This window comes from Aptenodytes forsteri, unplaced genomic scaffold (genome assembly GCF_000699145.1).
Source record: "Aptenodytes forsteri isolate BGI_AS27 unplaced genomic scaffold, ASM69914v1 Scaffold257, whole genome shotgun sequence".
NCBI classification, from domain to species: domain Eukaryota; kingdom Metazoa; phylum Chordata; class Aves; order Sphenisciformes; family Spheniscidae; genus Aptenodytes; species Aptenodytes forsteri.
Genome location: NW_008795194.1, coordinates 4,613,093 through 4,634,032, shown reverse-complemented (window position 1 = coordinate 4,634,032; position 20,940 = coordinate 4,613,093). Strand labels below are relative to the sequence as shown.

At 35.5% G+C, this 20,940-nt stretch overlaps 1 protein-coding gene across 3 annotated transcripts in view; it reads left to right on the top strand.

Annotated features, from left to right (window-relative positions):
* Positions 1 to 20,940, top strand: part of SESTD1 (SEC14 and spectrin domain containing 1) — a 64,696-nt gene that overhangs the window by 6,946 nt on the left and 36,810 nt on the right. For all 3 annotated transcript variants that reach the window (XM_009278621.1, XM_009278620.2, XM_009278619.2), the window contains 4 exons: positions 4,055 to 4,134; positions 10,874 to 10,982; positions 14,435 to 14,525; positions 16,605 to 16,718. In XM_009278621.1, coding sequence (XP_009276896.1) covers positions 4,080 to 4,134; positions 10,874 to 10,982; positions 14,435 to 14,525; positions 16,605 to 16,718 — 369 coding nt within the window. In that variant the 5' untranslated portion in view covers positions 4,055 to 4,079. The remainder of the gene's footprint in view (positions 1 to 4,054; positions 4,135 to 10,873; positions 10,983 to 14,434; positions 14,526 to 16,604; positions 16,719 to 20,940) is intronic.

The following is a 20,940-nucleotide window of genomic DNA, read 5'->3' as shown; positions in this document are numbered from 1 at the left end:
GACTTGCAAGCTGCTACAGTTTTGAATGTAGCTACCCATCTGCTTCTTGGTTATTCGTAGGCAGATCTATGGAGTTCCTTCTAATCTCTCAAGTCTTCAAAAACATTAATGAATTAAATATCACAATACTCTTGTAAAAAGGGAATTAATATATAACATCTCCATTTTACAGATGGAGGGACTGAACGAAGACTAAAAGGCATAAATGACTTGCTGAAAGCCATATGTATATTTCATAGCAGAACAAGGAATAGAAACCAGATTTTTTTCCCCTGACTTTTAGTCCTGTGTTTAACAGACCAGCTATGCACTCTTGCTTGGTACGTGATGAGGGAATGAGGAAAGTACTCATTCTTTGAAACTTGCAATAGATGCTCATGAACAGACTAACTCATTTAAAGACCTTGCACCATGTACTGAGAGTATTAAATGTTTCAGATCTAATAATTTGGGTAAACATGTTTATATTAATTCTCATTGAGCCTGAATTTGTTTTGATTGTTAATGGTTTTGACCAGTGGTTCTCACTGGGTTGCTTAGAAAGAAAACGCCTGTTAATTGCAGAGCAGCTTCTCTCTCAAATCTTCAGGACATCTTACTTCCAGTCATCTAGTCAATGTGAGTCTGTCAACTTCTCCCTCTGCCCTCTCTCTTTAATAGACTTTTAAAATGGTTTTAAACAGTGTCTGGACATTGGTTCTTATTTAATTTTTTTTTATTAGATGAGCCTGAAGATGTGTAACAGAAAATGCAGGTAATATTCTTCATTCATCAGAAATTATGCACTTTAATGCTGAATTACACACAATTTATATTATGTGGGGGTTTTGTGGCTTTTGGCTTTTTTTTTTTTGACATAATTTCTAGAATTTTAAACTATGTTGGGTAAAACAATGTAATTTACAGTCTTTCCAGAAACTAGATATGATAGAGGATGCAGCCTACCAAGTCATGATTTGATTTCGCATTGGAGTACAGCCTGAAATATTGTTTGCATTTTTATGTTCTGTAAATTTTTTTTTTTTACTATTTGTTTACTGTCTCCCCAGCCTCCCATTCTCCCCCTAATGTATACCGATTTCATTTAAGTTTGTATTTGGGAGAATTTTCTTCACCAGTAGTATTAGTTTCTACTCGGTGGGGGGGTTGGAAGAGTTTTACATTTCACTGGAACACCTTTCAAATATTTAGGTGTTAAATACGCATATTATGTGGATTTAGTCTTGCCACTTTTCTGTGGAAATCTTCAAAAGAATGACTACTTTGTTGGAGATTAACATTGCTGTATTGAATTAAAGACCTGGAAGCCCAGGTCATTCTAAACAAGTTCAGTGATGTTCTTCAATTTAGTTATTTTATTTAGCACGTTTTGCATGTTTCCTGTGTACAAACATTTTACAATTTGGCATATGGTATTTTAATTGACAAAATAGATTGCAGGTGGGCATGCAGCACTCTAGATTGTTTCTGAAATTCAGCAAACAGATTTAACCTCTTTAACTTGTTTCATATCTGTAAAATTTGAGCATATAAAAGTTATGTCTTTTGTTTTGGAAGTGATAAAATGCAGCTTCTTGAAGTATTTCACTTTCCTCAAGTGAAATCTGTTTCTTCAGTGCTCATTTTTCTTCTGTAGCTTTTTTTATTTAATGAGTCCAAATGCCTGCCTCTATTGATGAATAGACACTGGATCTGTTTCAGCTAAATAGCGGTATAACATTGAGCAACCCATCATTCTTTCCTCATTCTAAATTGAGAGCTTGATGGCCAGTTTAAGAGTCTGTCGTTTTGTCTTCCTCTGAACAAGTTAAAAAGACTTTACATTTTATTTGTAGGTCTAAATATACTTACCTGCTTTTTAGCAGTATACCTTTTTAAAACACCTTTGACAGCTCCCAGGGGAAAGTAGATGCCAGCTCTTTTGAAATTGTTTCACTTTCCAATATTAAAAAAAGACATTTAGTTTAATTCATCCTGAGATTCTCTGGAGTGTTAAAAGATAGAGAGGGATGTTAAACGTTATTTTTAAACCTGAAGATTTTTTTCTGGTATGTTCTGATAGCCTGCTCTGGTGAGAGTTTTCTTCTAGATGGAGCACATCAAAGCTCTCACAGAAGAGAGGTAATTGAAAACTTCAGGAGTTTCTGGAACAAAGGCTAGGTGTTTGAAATTATTGGCAATTGTTCTGACTCACCTCCCTCCACTCTGAATGAACAGAATGCTTCCTTTGGTTCCAGGAAATACTGAACAAAAGAACTATTTTGATCCATGGACAGTGCCACTACTGTGGCAGAAAGCCAGGCAGTGCTTTCATATTAAATACATTGGTCTCTTCACAACAGCAAAGAAACATGCTCCCTAGAGTCAATAAGTTGATGCAAACTTTTTTTCATATGTGAAAGTATGAAGATAATGAATTGTGTGTGTAGGTTTGGGCTTTCTTCATTGATTATAATAAAGAGCCATTTGTAATAATTTTGAGATATAGCTTGGGGAGGAGAGGGAAAAATCATTACCAGGTACATGTTCCACATCTTAAGAAAAAAAGAATACTGACGAAGTTAAACAGTTTACACAGGGTGGTTTGAGCGTGGTGTTTGAGGGACAAAAATGACTGCCTGAGTCATTCTTGAGTTTTGTGTTTTATACAACAAATAACCTACAAATTTTTGTCTGAAGCATACAGGAAGCTTTAATAGGATGCTTATTTGAGTAATTGCTTGAAGCGCAAGCTGTCTTGGGACTCAGTTTCCTGAAAGAACTGAAAATTGTTTGTTTCCTTCTGTAATATGGGAAATGTGTATTTTATATAATTGGCAAAAATGACACTTAAATATGGACATTTTGGGAGAAGGGGTGGGAATGAACATTCGGAAACATTACACACTGGAACAGGGAGGGACAGTAAAAAGTTGTTGAAATGTTATTTCTGTTTCATAATAAATAATCATTCTTTTTTGTTTGTAATGAAGCTCATTGTTTTAACAAGAAAAGGAATAACTATTCTCTTTTACTTCAGGGTCTCGGTTTGAAGTTCTTTGTTTTTTTTTCTTCTTTTCTCCTAGATCGTTTATAGTTTTGATTCAGTTAACTTCCCCTCCTCAGGGAAAAAAAAGTTCTATTTGTGTGCATGAATGCTGAAGTATCCAGATGGAGAACTTCAGTTGCAGTCTGAAGCCCTATGCCTGCAATTAAAGAAAAAAAAATGGTTTTTATCTGTTTTTTATTTTGATTGGATACTGGTACGTATCTTGAATTATGTATTTCTGTGCAGAATTAGGTTTTTTTATTATATGGATTGATTTGTGCAAGTATGAACTCAGAAAGACTTACAAGCAGATGCCGGTTGCTACTTTGTGTAGGCTGGAAGAGGAGGTTGCACTTCAAGCATTCTGTTGATTGTCAATGAAACACAGAAACTTAATCACACTGAATTGCGGTTCATAATGCAATAAAAATGGGATGAGGGTAAGAAGGGATTTGGAGGCAAAAGGAGCAGAAGCATTTCCAGCTATAGCTTAGACATGCTTATTCTGGCTGTTAGATGTTTTTCTTTAATTTAAGACCTACTAATGGCAGGGTAATGGCAGTGTCCTGGCATAAATGCAGCATAACGTATTTAAATAATTATTTTATTCTTGGTAATATGAGACAGACTATGCAAAAGTGTAGTTTTATTTACACTTATTTTACGTCTGAATGACCAAGCAAACAGATGATCTACCTGTAAATTAATTGTAGTTTAATGGGGTTGGGAAGTAGGACTTTTATATACATTATCTCGGTGTCCTTGGTTGAGATTCTGCTTTGATTTTTGTTTGTTTGTTTGTTTGTTTTAATTACGATGAGGAGGAAGAAATCTTTAATTAAAGATTTACATGGAAAACTGCATATGATAATGTTTTTTCTTCAGTTTTTGCAATACTTTGGATTTTGGTTACAGTGTTCTGTGCTTCCTTCAGAAGAATACAAAAGTATTTTGGCCAGTGCTCATTCTAGTGAAACGTTGTAATTGATTTCCCATACGTGACAACTTTAACTTCTTGTGTTTCAGAGCTGTGAAAATTACCTGAAGTAGAATGGAAGCTTCAGTAATATTACCCATTCTGAAGAAAAAACTGGCTTTTCTTTCAGGTACAGTTTCTGTTTTCCTCAATTGGTTCCTCCCTGCGTAATTTGGATGTGATTTTTAGGTTGGTTACTTGTATATGCTGGATGTATTTAACAGAAATACATTGTTGGTTAGCGCTTTGTCATATTTCAAAAGGATCTCTGAAACTTTTAATCTAGTAGCCAAGCTATTGCTGTTGGCCTTTAGCACTTGTTTTCGCTGTAGCCTGTAACTCAACCCACAAAGTTGATGTTATGAGGTTTCAGTCCATATATAAAAGAATGATAATTTAGCAGACATCCAAGAATAATCCTTTCTGGGTTTTTTTAATGTGGTTTTAGAAATACAGAGTGAATAGTTTCAGGATTTTCTTTAGAAAATTTTTCCTTCCTTTTCACCCCTGTCTTTTCTCCAGCATAGAAATGGATGGAAGCAGAATTAGCCATGCATTGCAATATTTTGATTATTGTCAAGTAGTTAATTCAGGCAAGGCTGGAATTATCATTGTATTTATTAAAAATTCTTGAATCTTGGGTTGAAGGTAACTTTCTCTCCTCCATGTGCCAGAGAAAAACAAAAAGGAATACTTAAAATGATGAATTACATTCTCTGGCTGATTTCACTGCTGTCATAGATAGCTGTGTTAGTTCTTGGTGTTTGATTGTGTACTCTAGGGTAGGTAGATAACTTGCAGAACACTTCTCAACTTCACAAATTGACAAGTGTTGCCATAAATAAATATTCTTCTGGTTTAGTTTATTTTAGCTAGCCTAGTTTAGCCTGCTCCAGTCACTTGAGAAGTGAAACCTGTTCCTTTTGTTAATAGAATTTGTTTTGCTTTGAATTTGCCTACTGTCCCCAGCAACTGCAAATCAAACAATTCCTGTTTAAAAACAAACAAACCAACCCCCAAAACTCAACTTACATTAAAGCCTGGGACAGTGGGCAATTTCTTCCATAGTAACAGCAGATGCATAGTATGTTGGTTGTTCAGCATTATACTGCAAGGGGAAGTTCTCATTAACTAGAGTGCATTTTCAATTTGCTATTAAAGCTGCCCGATTCATTTCGAAATATAGATGTTATTAGTGGAAAGTAGTTTATTGAGTGGCAGTTTAAATGCTAGGAACCTTTTTGAACCTACATATTTCTAAGTAGGTTTGACCTTTTTGGAATTGTGTAGTATTAATGGATGCTTTAATGAATGGCAAAGATTCATGCAGTAGTTCTTTTAAGCATTCTTGAGTGTAAGTAAAGGAACCTGACAGAGAAATGAGTTCATCATGTCTCTTTAAAGCAATTTTATTCCATATAGTTTCATAAATAAAAACATATTAATGATGAAAACCAAATAATCAGAAAAATCATGTTTTAGGAAAACATTCTCCAGTGTTTATATGTTGAAGTCTCATGTCATTTTGAGTTAAATTGGTACAAATAACGTTGGTCCTGCCTTCTTTTTCTGGAAACAAAACAGAGTGGTTTCTAATGGAGCAGTGTCTCCTCAGATTTGGAATCCATGGCTGTGTAGCTTCCATGTTGGTAGGTCATTACAAATAGTAGGGAAAAAAAGGCAAGCTACTGACTCAGCAAAAAACCTGAACAACCACTTTGATGCAAAATGAATTTAAAAATTCTTTTTTTTGTGATGCTCTTAGTTGCTTTCCTTAACTTAAACATATTGTCAGTTTTCAGTTTATAAACTACACTACTTCTTCTGAGTTACAACACACAAGTTCATTTCCCCTGATTTTATTTTTCAGGTTTAATTCTAAGCCTAAAGACTCAGATAGTCTGAGTGTAGTGCTTTTTTTGTAAGACGAGGTGTTGTTTGCCATGCCTAAAATCACAATGTGATTGGGTTTATCTCACTAAACATTGTATTCTGAAGGTGGTCGTAAATATTTATATACTCTTTAATTTTTAGAAAGGAGTTACAAATAATACAACCAAGATCAAAGAACAACTTACTTTACCGTTTAATTAAATAACGGTAATAATTAATTTAATTAATTATTGTTTAGTGTGTTGTTATTGGGAAATGTTAGACTACATCCGTGATAACCATCACTTCTTAACTGGTAACTTTAATATTCCTTTAAAGCCCCATTCAGTTTTTTTCAGTATTTCCTTTAAAAATACAGTTTTGAGTTAAAATGATTCTTAGATGGATAAAGATACCGGGGTTATCTTTTACATAAATGACTGGCTGTCATTTTTAACCAAGGAAAAGAATTAGTGATAACTGCTACCTTGTTCTCTTTTTGTGCTATGGCAGGTTGACAGAATATTTATCTGATCTGTAAATACTTCAGTGCAAGAAAGCTGCACAAAAATCACAGTGCAGGCAGACTACAGATGTTTGAATCTTTTCTAGTAGTGTTTACAAGCTGGGGGGAAAAACCCATCAGTTGCTATACAAGATGACTTGTCATGAAACTGAATAACTTACATAATTACTATGGTCTTTTTGTGAAATGTCGAGAGATTATAGTTTTTGGGTTTGGTTTGTGGTTTTTCTAGTCAGTTCAGCAAATGCTGTTTAAATCCAGGTATAAAAGTGAGAATTTCTGTGTCTAGTAACTTGCATGAGTGGGCTTCAAGTGCCAATTCTAAACTTTCATTAGTTAGACCCTGTTCAACACTGGAGTCTTTCAAGTCTGTGTAAACAAAACGTGAACTACTATTAATAGTTAACTACTTTTGTGGGGGCTGGTGTTTGTCTCTCATGAATCCAGAGGTAACTTTGAACAGAACAAGTCCCTTCCAGTTATGAATCAGCTATGGTAAGACTAACTTGCTATACATGCAAGACGAAAACGTGCTTTTCTGCAAACCCTTCCTTCCCCAGCCACGTATATATTCATTAAAATGAGCAACTTTAATGCTCCACTTGTGAGTTCATGGGTGGGGGAGGAGAGGGAGTGTTAGATACAGTTCTTACAAATACATTATCCAATAGGGTCCTGAGCTGCTGCCATGGCTCATGGAGTTTTGGACCCTGGAAGTTGGTTCAAGGTTACCCTTCTACTGTTCCCTGTAGAAATACCTTCATTACCTCTTGTGTTCTTACTTTTCCTATCCCAGGCTCACTCAATTTGATCACCAAATTCTGTCCAGTCTGTTTTTCATTTTTATTAATACTTGTGACAGTGTTTTCTTGCTTCTCTGCTCCAGTAATTTTTCATAGTTCCTCCATTTTACAATGTGTAACCCATTTTTGAACTTGGCTCTTGCAAATTTAGTTTCAACGAATTTATTTTCTATATTCCTAAAAACTGCTACCATCCCTTCTCTGAGGATTTCCTTATGGATAAGGAAAGACTAAACAATGCCTTCTGCAAACCCTTCCTTCCCCAGCCACGTATATATTCATTAAAATGAGCAACTTTAATGCTCCACTTGTGAGTTCATGGGTGGGGGAGGAGAGGGAGTGTTAGATACAGTTCTTACAAATACATTATCCAATAGGGTCCTGAGCTGCTGCCATGGCTCATGGAGTTTTGGACCCTGGAAGTTGGTTCAAGGTTACCCTTCTACTGTTCCCTGTAGAAATACCTTCATTACCTCTTGTGTTCTTACTTTTCCAGGCTCAGGCTCACTCAATTTGATCACCAAATTCTGTCCAGTCTGTTTTTTATTAATACTTGTGACAGTGTTTTCTTGCTTCTCTGCTCCAGTAATTTTTCATAGTTCCCATTTTACACAATGTGTAACCCATTTTTGAACTTGGCTCTTGCAAATTTAGTTTCAACGAATTTATTTTCTATATTCCTAAAAACTGCTACCATCCCTTCTCTGAGGATTTCCTTATGGATAAGGAAAGACTAAACAATGCCTGGACACTTAAGGAAAGGCTTCTTTATTCATTTTAATATTTTATTCTTGTTGAGAGATGGTAGCTAACAAGCTATCATTGAATCAATATGGCTTCTGAAGTATTATTTTACATCTACATAAGGAAAGTCTTCTTTATTCATTTTAATATTTTATTCTTGTTGAGAGATGGTAGCTAACAAGCTATCATTGAATCAATATGGCTTCTGAAGTATTATTTTACATCTACAAACTTACCATTTTCCTCTTATTTGTTGGATCTAATGTGCGCTCACTAAGCAGTGTAGCAAGTGGAGAGAAATTTTTTTCACTCCAACTATACAGATGAGAACAAATGTCCGGTTTTTAAAGCATTGAGGTATTTTTCCTTCTTTTTTCTCCCGCTTCCCCACTCCAATTTTCAGCCTTTCTGCCATTCAGAAACAGACAAGGGTGGACAATCTGTAAATAACTGTTGCTGTAAACTGTGACTCCCTCTTAGTTTCTGCGGAAAGGATCTATCTGTTTGTCCTTTCTCATGTAGCATCACTCTTTAATTCTTCTGTTTAGAAATATAGTTATTAAAATATGCATTGCTGTTTTCCAGCAACAATTCTCACCCAAAAAAGAGAAAGGGAGGGGAACACAACTATTGCAATGGACTACTTACAGCAGTAGGTCCTTTATGAAGATGTAGAAAACCCATGTGTATCAGTGGATCTTTAATACTCTTTGGGGAGTTTGCACAGCTTTGGAAACAAGGAAAAAACCCATTGCAATTAAGATGCCAACATATGTTGTGTAAACAAACAGTGGGTTTTTTCATTATCTTGCCTGCACCTCTAACAGTTGGGGGATTTCTTATGAAATTATGTCAATGTACATGTATGCATCTGCAAGCATTACTGTGCTGTGCTCGTGCGCTTTGTCTTATTTCTGCACAGCTGTTACTATTCTGTAAAAAGTTGTTTTTACCGATTAGATAGAGCTTCAGTTCTACCAGTATTAAGTAAACTTATGAAGCAAAAGCATGATTTAATGGCTTTTAATTGTGAATAACACAATTTGAGAATAAAGGTATTCTTTCTCAGGTTACAGAGATTTACTTTGCTTCTTTTTCACCCCAAATAAAGCTGAGATTATTGTTATCTTTGTACAGTTTTTCAAAAATATGGAGAAAATTGTTTAGTAACTGCCTCCTACATGTACTTAAATGGCTCCGTGGTATTTTTTTATTAAAACAGCTAATATATTAAAACTTGCTTTAAATAATAATATTGAATAAAATGGAAAAGGCTTTCAGCTACTCCAGATTGTGGAAAACTTACTTTGAAACTGGTTTAATGTAGAGATGGGTATTAGTTTAAAAAAATACTCAAGGATTTTAAAAACCTCCCCCAAACTTTAAGATGACTGAAGTTTAATAAGTTATAACCTCAAACACTATATCCTTCTGGAGTATGTTTGGATTCATTAATGTTCTTCACTTCATGTGCAAATTCCCCTCCCCACTTCTTTTATTGTACTTTCCCTCCTGTTCCCGCCCACCAAAAAACCCCACAAAAATATTTGATTGGGTTTTGAAATTAAGATCTCTCTTCTTTTTGCTGGTTATAGACATTAAAAGATTCAAGGGCAGAGAGGGAAAAAAAATAGATAAGCTGGTTTGCTCAAAATGGTGAATACATGAACTAGATGAGTTGCTCCATATTAAGTGGAAAGATGTGTCACAGCTACCTTTGCCCCTTTTACTTAATCCTCTGAGTTAACAGCCATTTGGGGGCAAACGTTTTGCTCTCAAGGCCTTCTGCCTTCAAAAGATCACCAGTGATGCCCCTGTACTTGGAGATGTGGTGATAATAGAAGTCAGCTACAGACCTGATTTCCTTCACTCTACAGCATTTGCTGATTGACCCTTTCAGGGAGCTATATCAGTATTTATTTTTTATGTGGTGATCTTGTATTCAGTGGATTTGGCTTCAGTTCCAATTTAAGCTATGAGTAGGAACCTAGTCCAAATCCATTTTGGTTACTGGTTCATATCTGTGGGACTCAAAAGTCAATCTTTTAGAAGAAAGACCAGAAGAGAAAATTTCAGCCTTCTTTGAAGATCCTTTTTTTTGTTGTTGTTCTTTTTTAAACTGTACCTTTCCAGAGGCTTTCTTGAGAGCCTGTGTAGTCAAAACCAACCCAAGCCACAGTTGTAGAACATCTACTTAAATGCAGCACATCAGCATCGCCTAACACTTGATCTTACTGGATCTTGTAATGGACATACAAATGTGAGGCCAGCTCTTTCAATATTTTTGTTGCTGATACTGTTTGTGTAACTTTTACTAGAAGGGTTTGAAAACGCATATGACGAGTAAAGCAACTGGTTGGAAATATTTACCTGAATTGTGAGGTGACTGTTTCGTATTGTAAATAGGTCTGGAAATCTTACGTGTTTGATGAATGAACTACCAATTTAGAGTATGCCATGGGCAGCCTGTGTGGTACAAGATCCTCCTTTCTGTAGTCAATGTTTCTAGGAGGTGTTGTGTTCCAGGTGGAGCTGCTGGGTACGTGCTCACCTTGGAAGCTTACCAGGTTTCTGACAGACTGGTAGTGTAGAAGGTCTAGGAGATACTTTTTAAAAATGTAATCTAGATATGCAAGAATAGTGCTTCTGGAAAACTTGATTTGTGTTGTTTATGTTGAAAGTACTAGATGAAAGACTATGTCAGCTAAAGATGTGGTCTATGCTCTGAAGCCTTGGTCATGCCTTGAATATCAATGTGGTGAACGAATCCTCACAACTTTGAGGTGAAATGTCAGTTGTGATTTTTCACAGCAACTTTAAAGATTACTTTTATGATGTATTTTGAAACCAGGTAACTACAAAGTATTTCTTTTACCTTAAAGCCATCACAATACCTTTCTAATGACTTTTCCACCCCAAAATAGGAGGGAAGGACAGAAGAAGTGGCCTCATTCTGACAATTCCATTATGCCTTGAACAGACGAGTATGGACGAGCTGAGTGTCACACTAGACTACCTTCTAAGTATCCCAAGGTGATTTCAAAAGCATTCTGTTCAGGGCTGCCTTCTTTTTCAGTGGTGGAAAAGAATTGTTTTTTCTTTTTATTTGCCTCTCAATACCGAATGAATTTTACATAAATGTTTGTTTAAAATGTGATACTATCTGACTGAATTAGAAACATACATCCCAATAAACTAAGGGATATCTACTGAGGCTTGCATATGTCCTTTTATTCTGTATATCTGGCTTTGGTTTTTTTTGTCTTGTGTATTTCCTCATTCCTTTCTTGGGATATCTTTCGTAAATTCTTTTTAACAACAGTGCACTTAAATTGCTATGTAAATTAATGAGCCATTCTAATGAAACTCCTAAGCTTACAAAGGTAGCATTGCCCAAAGTAAAAAACTTCATCCTCTTTCTTTCTTTGCTATGTGCTTAATCTTTGTAGCTTGTAGTGCTTAAGTTTGCACTGAGTCTAAAAATACATGAAGTCTTACTGAAGTTAGTGGGCAACTCAGATGTTTAAAGTTAAGATACTGCTTAAATGTGCTGATTGACGACTTGAGTATCCTGTCATCCAGACCTTGCTGTAAAATCATTGTTGATTAAGTTCTGCACATGTAACCCTGCAAGCTTATAGTGACAGTTCTTGGTCCTAGCTTAGTTAACTGCATTTTTTTCTTAAGATCCAGAGATCAATCTTTATCATAGCTTTGTCTTGTTCTCTTGTGCCACTGATTGAAAAAGGAAAGAAGCCCCTCAGATAAAGAGATACAAAAGCAAGCATTTAAGTTCCTCTTCTGGAAACAGGAACAATGGCATAACTAAAGACTGTTTAGTGTACTTTGCTTATTTGCAAAGTATTTGCAAAGTAATAAGCAAAGTATAAATGTTTTTAAAACATGGTTAAATGACCCAGTTTTTTTGTAGCTGAGACTGTTTAAAAAAATTCTGACTGGGGAGAGAAGCAAAGAATAAATTCAGGTTGCTTACAAGTAAAACATCAATAGCTATATGAGTATATTGCACAATGTTTTAGTCGTGGAAGTTTTAGGGTTTTTCAAACAGCTTGTTGTCTTTTGTAAAGTGATGAAAATCCCAAATGGTCATCCACACAAGTCATCTCATTGACTTAAGGACTTGGCAGTATTTGTGGAACAGATGCAGGCATTGTTGTTCTAGCAAGCATTAATTGTTCCGGAGTCTCATCCTGATGTATGTTTTTACATATATTAGTGTAAAAATAACTTAAAATTCAACCAAAGTACTCTTTGTACTTTGTACAAACTGGGAAATCTGTTTGAAAGCAAAGTTCAGTGTTCCCACATCTAATGTTCTGTTTGACAGTCATGGAAAAAATGACCTCTCTTTTATGGTGGCAGTATGGGAAAATCATTGTCGTTTTTGTTTGCGTATTGTTTTTTTTTTAGTAGGAAACACAAACTTCTTGGCCTAAGCACTTGCCTTTTTTTGTTCTGGAAAGACTTGCTGAACAGTGATTGAAAAAAGGAGGGATTTGGGGAGGGATGTTGTCCCAAACCCAGATACTTGTCCAAGAAACATTAGTGTTACTTTTTTCCCCCAAGTTCTATGTGTAAGGTAACCTAATATATTTAACTTCTAATTCAGTTGCGCATGCCATATGTTGTGCCTATAACTGTTTTGAAATATGCATTCTAGTGTCGATGGATAGCTGTGTCCAAAATTTGAGAGGCATAACTGTTTATAGTGTCTTGGGTAAAATTTCTTTAGGGGGTGCGTGGGAGGAGCGTGTGTGTGTGAAGCTTTTGTCAAACTTCAGACAACTTATTCCTAGTGTTTAAGTCTACTGTTACGCATTTCTTTGCTATTTGATGATTTTCTTGGATTCTGAAGGCGTTTTCAGAATCCAAGAAAAATAAAAGTGGCAATGTTATGCTATTGTCTGTGCATACTGAAGTTTGCTTCCTTTGTTATATTCTCTGTATTGTGGTTCGAATCACCAAGTATGTTGTTGGTTTGGTTTTTTTTTTAAACTTTCTTACAAACATTTATGTTTGAGTGTCGGCTGAACTTTTTGGAAGTGGTAGCTCACTTCTGAATTTGGTTGTTTGTTTGGGTGTGTGGTTTACCGTGTCTCAAGATGCTATAGTGACACTTTTCATCTTGTTCTTAAAAGTAGTGGTAGTGTGCCTTTTGAGTTCATTCTGATTAAATGTTGAATGCACAAAGCCTTGAATGTTCAGAGTACTTCCAGAAAAATCATGTGTGTGATCTTAGAGGTTTCTTAAAACTAAAAGTATGTATGGTTTGGCAGCCAACTTTGTAATTATTTTTTCCTAAATAGACTAGTAAGATGCCTTTTTTTCCCTTTTTTAAATTCCAAGATAACTTTATCTTCCACCCATACCTGATAAAGCTCAGCTTAAACATGAAATAATTAACAGTTACATTTCTTGGTGTGAAACATAATGCGTATTGTTACACACAAGTTGCTTTGTTTTTTGTAAGCTAAGGAGATCACAGAAGTGGCTTTGTTTTGTAATTGCAGATTTGGGTGCTAAAGATTACATAATGCTTTTCTACATCATGTAAATGTCATGTTTTTTAGTTACTTATAACTTTGCTGAACGCAAATTTGAACCTGAGACATGATATCTGATGTGGTAACTAATGCTAAAATTATGGGCTCACTTCCATCTCCTCTTCCGGCTGCTGCTGTGTTGGTTGTGAGAAGGTGATGCTTCCCAGCAGTTGGTGACATCCCAGAGGTTGCTGCCACCATTGAACTTTGCCCAGCTGTTGTTGTGAGCATCTTATTGCCAGCTTCAGTTAGAAATGAACTGGAGAGGTCTTTGTGGGAATGCACAGAGAGTGAGGAAAGTTTTCGCTATTTTCTCCCATTTGGTACTTGAGCAGAAGTAAAACCTTATTAGAAGAAAAAGATGGTGTCAGTCTAAAATACTCTTTCTTGTAGATCCATATACAAAGCTTCTGTCCTCGTAGAGGCTTTTTGTGCACTGCAATTTCTAGTCCATTTGTTCAGGAAAGAATTTTAAGCATGTTTAGATGATTTCCTGCCTGTACATGCATCAAGTGATACGTAGCTGTATCCTCAAATCTGTGCCAATTCACAAGTAACCTTGTGAAAACTGACATCCCTTTCTCTTCCTTACAAAACTGTCAGTTGACCTCTTTCTGAGGATTTTGTGAAGTTTATGGTTATGAAACCTTTTCAGAGTAGCTAAAGTTTAAATAAATGCTTGTATTATGAAATACACTTAGGTGCTACTGAGAAATTGTAATTTGCAATATCTATTAATATGCTTGAGCATTAAAATTGAAAGTTATTTTTAAATGAGTAAACTTAAGGTTTTTAAGACGGTATTTTTATAAGTAAAAAACTATGTAGTTGTATTTTTTGGTAGAGTTGAAATCCAGAGTCATTGTGATATGACACTTGTTCATGAATTTTGTTTCTTTCTAAGCGTTTTTCTTCTTTTAGTGAGAAGTGCAAAGCTAGAGGATTTACTGTGATAGTGGATGGCAGAAAATCTCAATGGAACGTGGTAAAGACAGTTGTGCTAATGCTACAGGTAAATAAATTTTTATACATTCGTAGTTGATGGATTAGCTTTATAGATGTGAACCTAATAGCTGTGTTTAATGTAGAGGCAGTAATTTCTTTATTGAGGAATACACGATTTATGGTCTTTGAAAATCACAAAATGTGGTTCTGTGACAGAGTTCTGTGCAGGAAGAAACAATCTGAAAAGCGGATGATACACTTCACTCAAGTGAGGGAGAAATTCATTACACGCTAAGAACACATGATTGTAGACCTTTTTCTAAAACAGAGTTTTAGTTAAAAAAAAAAAAAAATACAGAAATAGGCTCCTGGTGTCATCAGCTGTGAGTAGTAGGAATGTCTGCAGGGGAACAGTTCACACTGATAATGCAGCTGAGCAGGTTCTGATGCAATATGCTGTACTACTTGGTTTCCATTGGAATTGGCTATAGCTGATTTTGTTGTGTATAGTAGTCCCAATCACAAATTATATTCTGGATGCTATACAAAGTAGGAGAAGAAAAAAAAAGTGCCAATTCCCAATTAAAGAAATTCATAACAATTTAGTATTCTAGCTTTTCAGAACTGTGGAGTTACAATAAAGTCTTATTTCTGCGAAACAGTATAGGTTATTTTCTGGTCTACAGTGGTCAAAGAAAATGCAAGATACAGCACTCTGAATAGATTAAAGAACTTGGACTACTGCCTTTCTTATTGCACACATCATTTGTCTTTATCAGAGCAGTTTTCCTCTCAGACTCTAGATGAAGCCTTAGAAAGTGTGTCAAATATGAATAATTTGATTTTCTTGTCCTACCGGCTCATTGTTGCTCCTGGGTTTTTTTTAGTCTGTTTCAAGGTGTCTTTCACCTATTCTTGACTAAGATGACATTCCTATTAATAGTTATAGTAATTGGATCCATTATATTGTGATTATGATCTTGCCTGATCTTCCACTTCAGCTAATGTGCAGTTGTGACGTTTAGTGGGAACTTCAGCTAGTGGGGAAGATACCTATTTGCCCATGCTTGGATTTCAGTGGCTTCCTGTCAGCACACTTCCTGCCAGTGTGAAGCCTGGAGAAACCTAAGTTGTACATCTGTATCTTTAATTTGAGAAGGAAGCAATAAAGAAGAGTTTCATATGTAAACTAATCACTTGTGCAGACCACTTGAGATTTCTCTCTGCTTGGACACACGCAGTTCTCAAAGGTGCTGGTTGGTCATCAGAAGAGACACTTCTGTGTTAAAAATATTGTCTACTTCTTAAATAGTTTTTGTATATTCATTAAAATAGTGCAAGAATGAAGTATATTTTTTTCAGTGTTATGCTTTCTGAGTTGGATGTATATAACTTTTTCAGAATTATATTTTTATAAATAAAACGAGGTATTTGAAGAGAAATCCCATGTACTTTATGTCAGTACTGTGATTATCTGACTGCTGCTTATTGCTATAGCTGATGACTTGGGAGTAATCAAGAGTCTCTTTTCCTTGATCTACATTCAGTGTGACAACATAAAATCAACTTGGTAGATGAAATTACTGTTTTAGGCTGAGGAATGTTTTCGTGATAATACTTTTGTGAATTAATATGCTGAAATGTTAATATTAAGCCCTTTCATTCTAGTCTAAGCAATATGTACTAGAGAAGTAAAAGATATAATCTTGACGTGATTTAATAACAAAGTATACAATTCTTTTCTAACTTTATGATTACTGTTTCATTCTACATAGCAAATGACACTGGTAAAAACTTTGTTGCCCTTAACGTTTTTTTTTTTTAATGAAATGACATAAATAAAATTAAGTCTAGTCAATAATTCATGTTTTTCTATACTGATGTATTGTGGACTAACGGTTAGGTCTCAGAACTGGGAGTAAAGAGGTTAGATTTTCTTTTCAGTTCTGACACGATTTTGGTATGAAACTGAGGGCAATCTATTACAAAGCAGGATGGAGCCAACATGAGATGCAGCAGACAGTTTAATTTCTGTCTGTGAATTTTAAGTTCTTGAATAGATAATGACGTGTAAGTGGAATTCAGTTCTGTGGTAAATGAAGGTTTAATCCTGAATGTTTTACTTAATTTTTCATTTGTTTTACAGAATGTTGTTCCAGCTGAGGTGTCACTTGTTTGTGTAGTAAAGCCAGATGAATTTTGGGATAAGAAGGTTACGCATTTCTGTTTTTGGAAAGAGAAAGATAGACTTGGCTTTGAGGTATGTAGAACTTTTGTGTACTTCAGTCAAAAATACTGTTTCTGGAATACTAGAGTAATTGGATGAAAATTAATGTATCTTTAAAAATAGTTATATTCCAGACGCTTTGTGGATATCCTTAACAAACTGTTGTGGCTTTTTATTTTTTTCTCTTTAATAGGAATATTAAATGAAGTAGGTCTCAAAGTAGAAATGTGTGGCACTTAATTCTTTGCTCAGCAAGAGGATAAAGCTGTTTGATACATACTGTGGATGTTTTGAGTAAGAAACTGTAGTACAGGGTTTAGTGTGAATTTTTTTCATGAGTCTGTAATAGACTGTAGAGATGCATGTTATATGGTGTCACTATATCAGTAGTAACCATTTTGAAGAACATCTTGTTGCTGTTGCATGCGTGTTCTCTCATTTTTTGCATTCTTTGACATTAGTAACAAAGGTTATAGGTCCCTTCAGTTTGCCAAATATAAGGTGATAACTGTTCTTACCTTGTGAGGCAGAGTATGTACAAGAGATTGCATGCTAATGTTAGCAGTTCCATTCTGTCTTTTTGGGAGGTTAATGGAAACCTCAAATTTTCCCTATTTTTAGAAAATTCTCTGTATCATCAATCTTTCCAATAATTTTTGAAGCTAATCTTGTTTGAACTACAACAGGCTTGCTGTGCTCACCAAATACTAAAATGTCTACTTGTTTTGTACAACAAAGCTCTTGGAGAGCCTCTCTTTCGTGGAAGAGACTGAATAGAAAAGTGTTTTGCAGCCTTGTCTAATGCTGTGTAATTCTTTCTGATGGTAAGATTATAACATTCTTGGAACACTCCTGTAGAAAACTTAGTTCAGGGAAAATGGGAATTGGAAGGTGGCAGCTGAAAGGTTATGTAACTGCTAAATAATATAAACCTAAAGACTCTATCATCCAGATATAATGCTGTTAATTCATATGAATTTTGTCCTCTTAAGTCTTGTATCAGTCTTTACCTAGTATAGGTGGCTTCATTGTTTGGAAGCAATTCCTGCATGTGAAGGTGCTCTGAAGGAGTGTGGGGGGGTAAGATTCCTATTTTCAATCAGATGACCAAACCCTTTTTTTTTTTTTCTTCCCTTTAAATCTGCTTTAAGACTCCTTTTATTACATTACTTCATTTTTTTGTAATCTGCTTCAGAGTCTTACGAGTAAGGAAATCCTGCACGTTTGCCTTCAGGTTGTTTATCTTACAGATGAAGATCATATTTTCTTTTTTAGTAGTTCTTTAAAGACAGATTTGAAAAGTAGCCCAGGTTCAACAGAGCAATCCAAAGAATCCCTGATCAGTGTGTTTGAAAGTCTGCAGCCAGCAAGATACTCACTGATTAAGGTAGTGAAGTGCCTGAAATTTTGCTAGTGGAAGTGGTTCCAACTATGATAATCTTGTGACTTGTATTATAGTTAAACTCTCTTGGGTTTCACAGATGTCTGTCTGTCTGTCGCTTCACCTGAATCTCTTGAGGGGACTGGCAAGGAGGTGTGGTCAAAGTATATTTCTGTCTTGAAGTTCAGCATGTATCAGCTCAGTCATAGCTTCTTTAATCAAAAACATGATTATCAAAAGAAAAAGACATGGGTATGGTGGTGTCCACCTTCTATAAACCAGCCTATTGTTTGGAGCACATCCAAGATGAGAATTAAAAAAGAGACTGGACCAACCATCTGTACTCAAAAGGATAATTTTAAGAGCTTGTGTTCAGAAAGTGACTTAAGTTTGCAATATTCAGTTTCACACAGATGCTTTCAGGACATAAGGTAAACACCAAAGTCCAGACAGTGGCAGTAATAAAGGTGAACCCCCCTCTTTAGCAGCCCTTACTGTCTGACTTAGGCTCTCTTTTCCCATACGGTCCTTGGACAAGTTCAGGAAGCCTTTGAAGTTGTGGTATAAAAAAATTTTATACAGTGGCTGTTACTGTGTACATCATGGTATTGCCAATTTGGAAAGTAATCCTCTAGAATAGATTCTTCTTGATTTTTTTTCTTTAATATGACTCAGCTAGAATCTATTTCTAGACAAATAAGCAGAAAGCCTACAGAAAATGTTAATGAAGCAGAGATAATGTTACATGGCTATGATAATAAAGGGATTTTTTTGTTTGACTTTAAGGATTGGCTAACAGTCATTAAATGATAATTCTGCAATGAAATTTAGTAAGCTTAATAATTTTATGAAGCATGTTCTGTGCTAATGATGATGTTGGCATTGTTGGCATAGACCACTGGAGCTGTGTAACTAAACCTTTTGGTTTCTGTTTCTAAATTACTTTTTTCATTACTGATCCATAAACATTTCTCCCTGACCTGAAATTTTGATCTAAGATTCTCTTAAATTAATAGTTCTAAAGTTTTAAGAAGAAGAAAATAATTAAAGTATTAGAGATGCATTTAACGCAAATATATATCAAAATGTGTCAAATGTAAGAAAAGTAGTCAGTGATGTATCATTTTACAAGAAAAATAATCATAGCATTAAAACACAGCAGCTGCTTCCTAGGCAGGAGGAAAACTTCAGATTTGTTCCCTAATGGCTCCTTCTGTCTTGGCTTGATGCATGGGCAGATCAGAAGTTTGTATGAGTACAGGATAATAACAGGTAGTTGCTGAATTCTCATTTTGGTTGCTAGGTCTTTGCTCTTGAGTTTCCCTTCTGCCTAATTAGAAGCACTGAAAACAGGGTGAGACTGCTTGCTTGCACAAGGGGCTGCCATCAGCTTTGCGGCGGTTGTCATCTAACTGAGGTTGGATAATGAGCAGCTGTTGATACAGAGTTGCTATAGGTGTTTCTAAAAAGACTGTGTGATACCGTGGCTTTTGCTTGTTTCTTGCACTTTCTTGGTTTTTTTTGTATTTTTTTTTTTTCTGTGCAATAACTCATATTCTTAAATGGCATTCTTCATTAAAGGACAGGGAAAGCTGAGAGAACGGTAGGAAAAATCTTGTGCTTTCCCAGATAATGAAGAATCACCCTTGGTATTAGGCAAGCCTTTGTTCTTCACCATTCATTAACTCTTGGTTCTCTGTTACTTGGTTGTGATTAGGAAAACTGGCTCAGTAAAAATGACCCACCTTCTCTGTGCTCCAAATAATATTTGTGTTAGAGATAGTAGCACGTCTTTGCTCTATTCCTGATATGAGTGCAGAGCACTGATAAGGCTATGGAAGCCTCTAACTCATGCACAAATCTACAGCTGCAGAATTGTATATTACTGGCAGTAAGAACAAAACAACACCAAACTTGTGTTTTGGATCGCGGGTTAGATTTGCATAGCTACTAGGAAAATCCAAGATTGCTTTTGCACCAGTGAAATAAATATGATCTAAAAATTTAAATGAAAGTATGAAGTCTTTTTATTCACTTGAGTGTAATCTAATTTTATTTGAAGTAAATGCTACATAACTGTGATTTCTAATTTCTAATGGGACATCACATCTACCTCTTATTTTCTGCTACCTGATCTGTTTTGAATACCTTGCTTAATATTGCCATATGAAGCCATTAATCACAAAGCCTCCCTTTCTGTTCAAAGGCAGAGATCCTTTGCTTCAGAGTGAGATGTGGTGATGATGAGTTGCAAAGCACTGAAAGTAAATGTGGGAACTGAGATCAAAAGGCTACTGGGTGGATAAGTACAAAGAGGTGGGCTGATTCAGCTGAGTAAAAAAATGCATATCCTTATTCCTCGTTAGTATTAGTGTTGGTTTTGGACCTGCCTCAGGTCAATTCCCATTCATCCTCCAGCAGAGCTTTCCTCTGTCCCGTTATTCCTCCCTAAAATGCTTATTAGCAACCAGTTCATGTGTTCACGGAAGCAGCTTTTTCTGGTCCTATGCCCATGCTTCATAACAGGAGAGCTGTCTTAATTGTTCCAAGGGCGTCTTTCAGCTGAAATGTTGCATATGTTACAGGGTAATACTTAATACTGTTAATGTTTTTAAATGAATGAAAACAGGGTTTGAATGTAGGAATTTCTAACTGTGTTTTGGAGGGTTGGGAGGTGTTGCTTTTTGCTTTTTTATTAAAGTACTCTACGTAGTGATGTGAAACAAATCACTCTTAGTAGCTGTAGTGTGTTGTATTTGGTTGTGAGCTTTTCATATGAAGTTAACTAGGATAGCTGGAGGAAAATGTGTACCGTAAAAGTAGAAGAAATGTACAAGTTCTGCATATGTTGTAGTTTGTACACAATGCAAAATT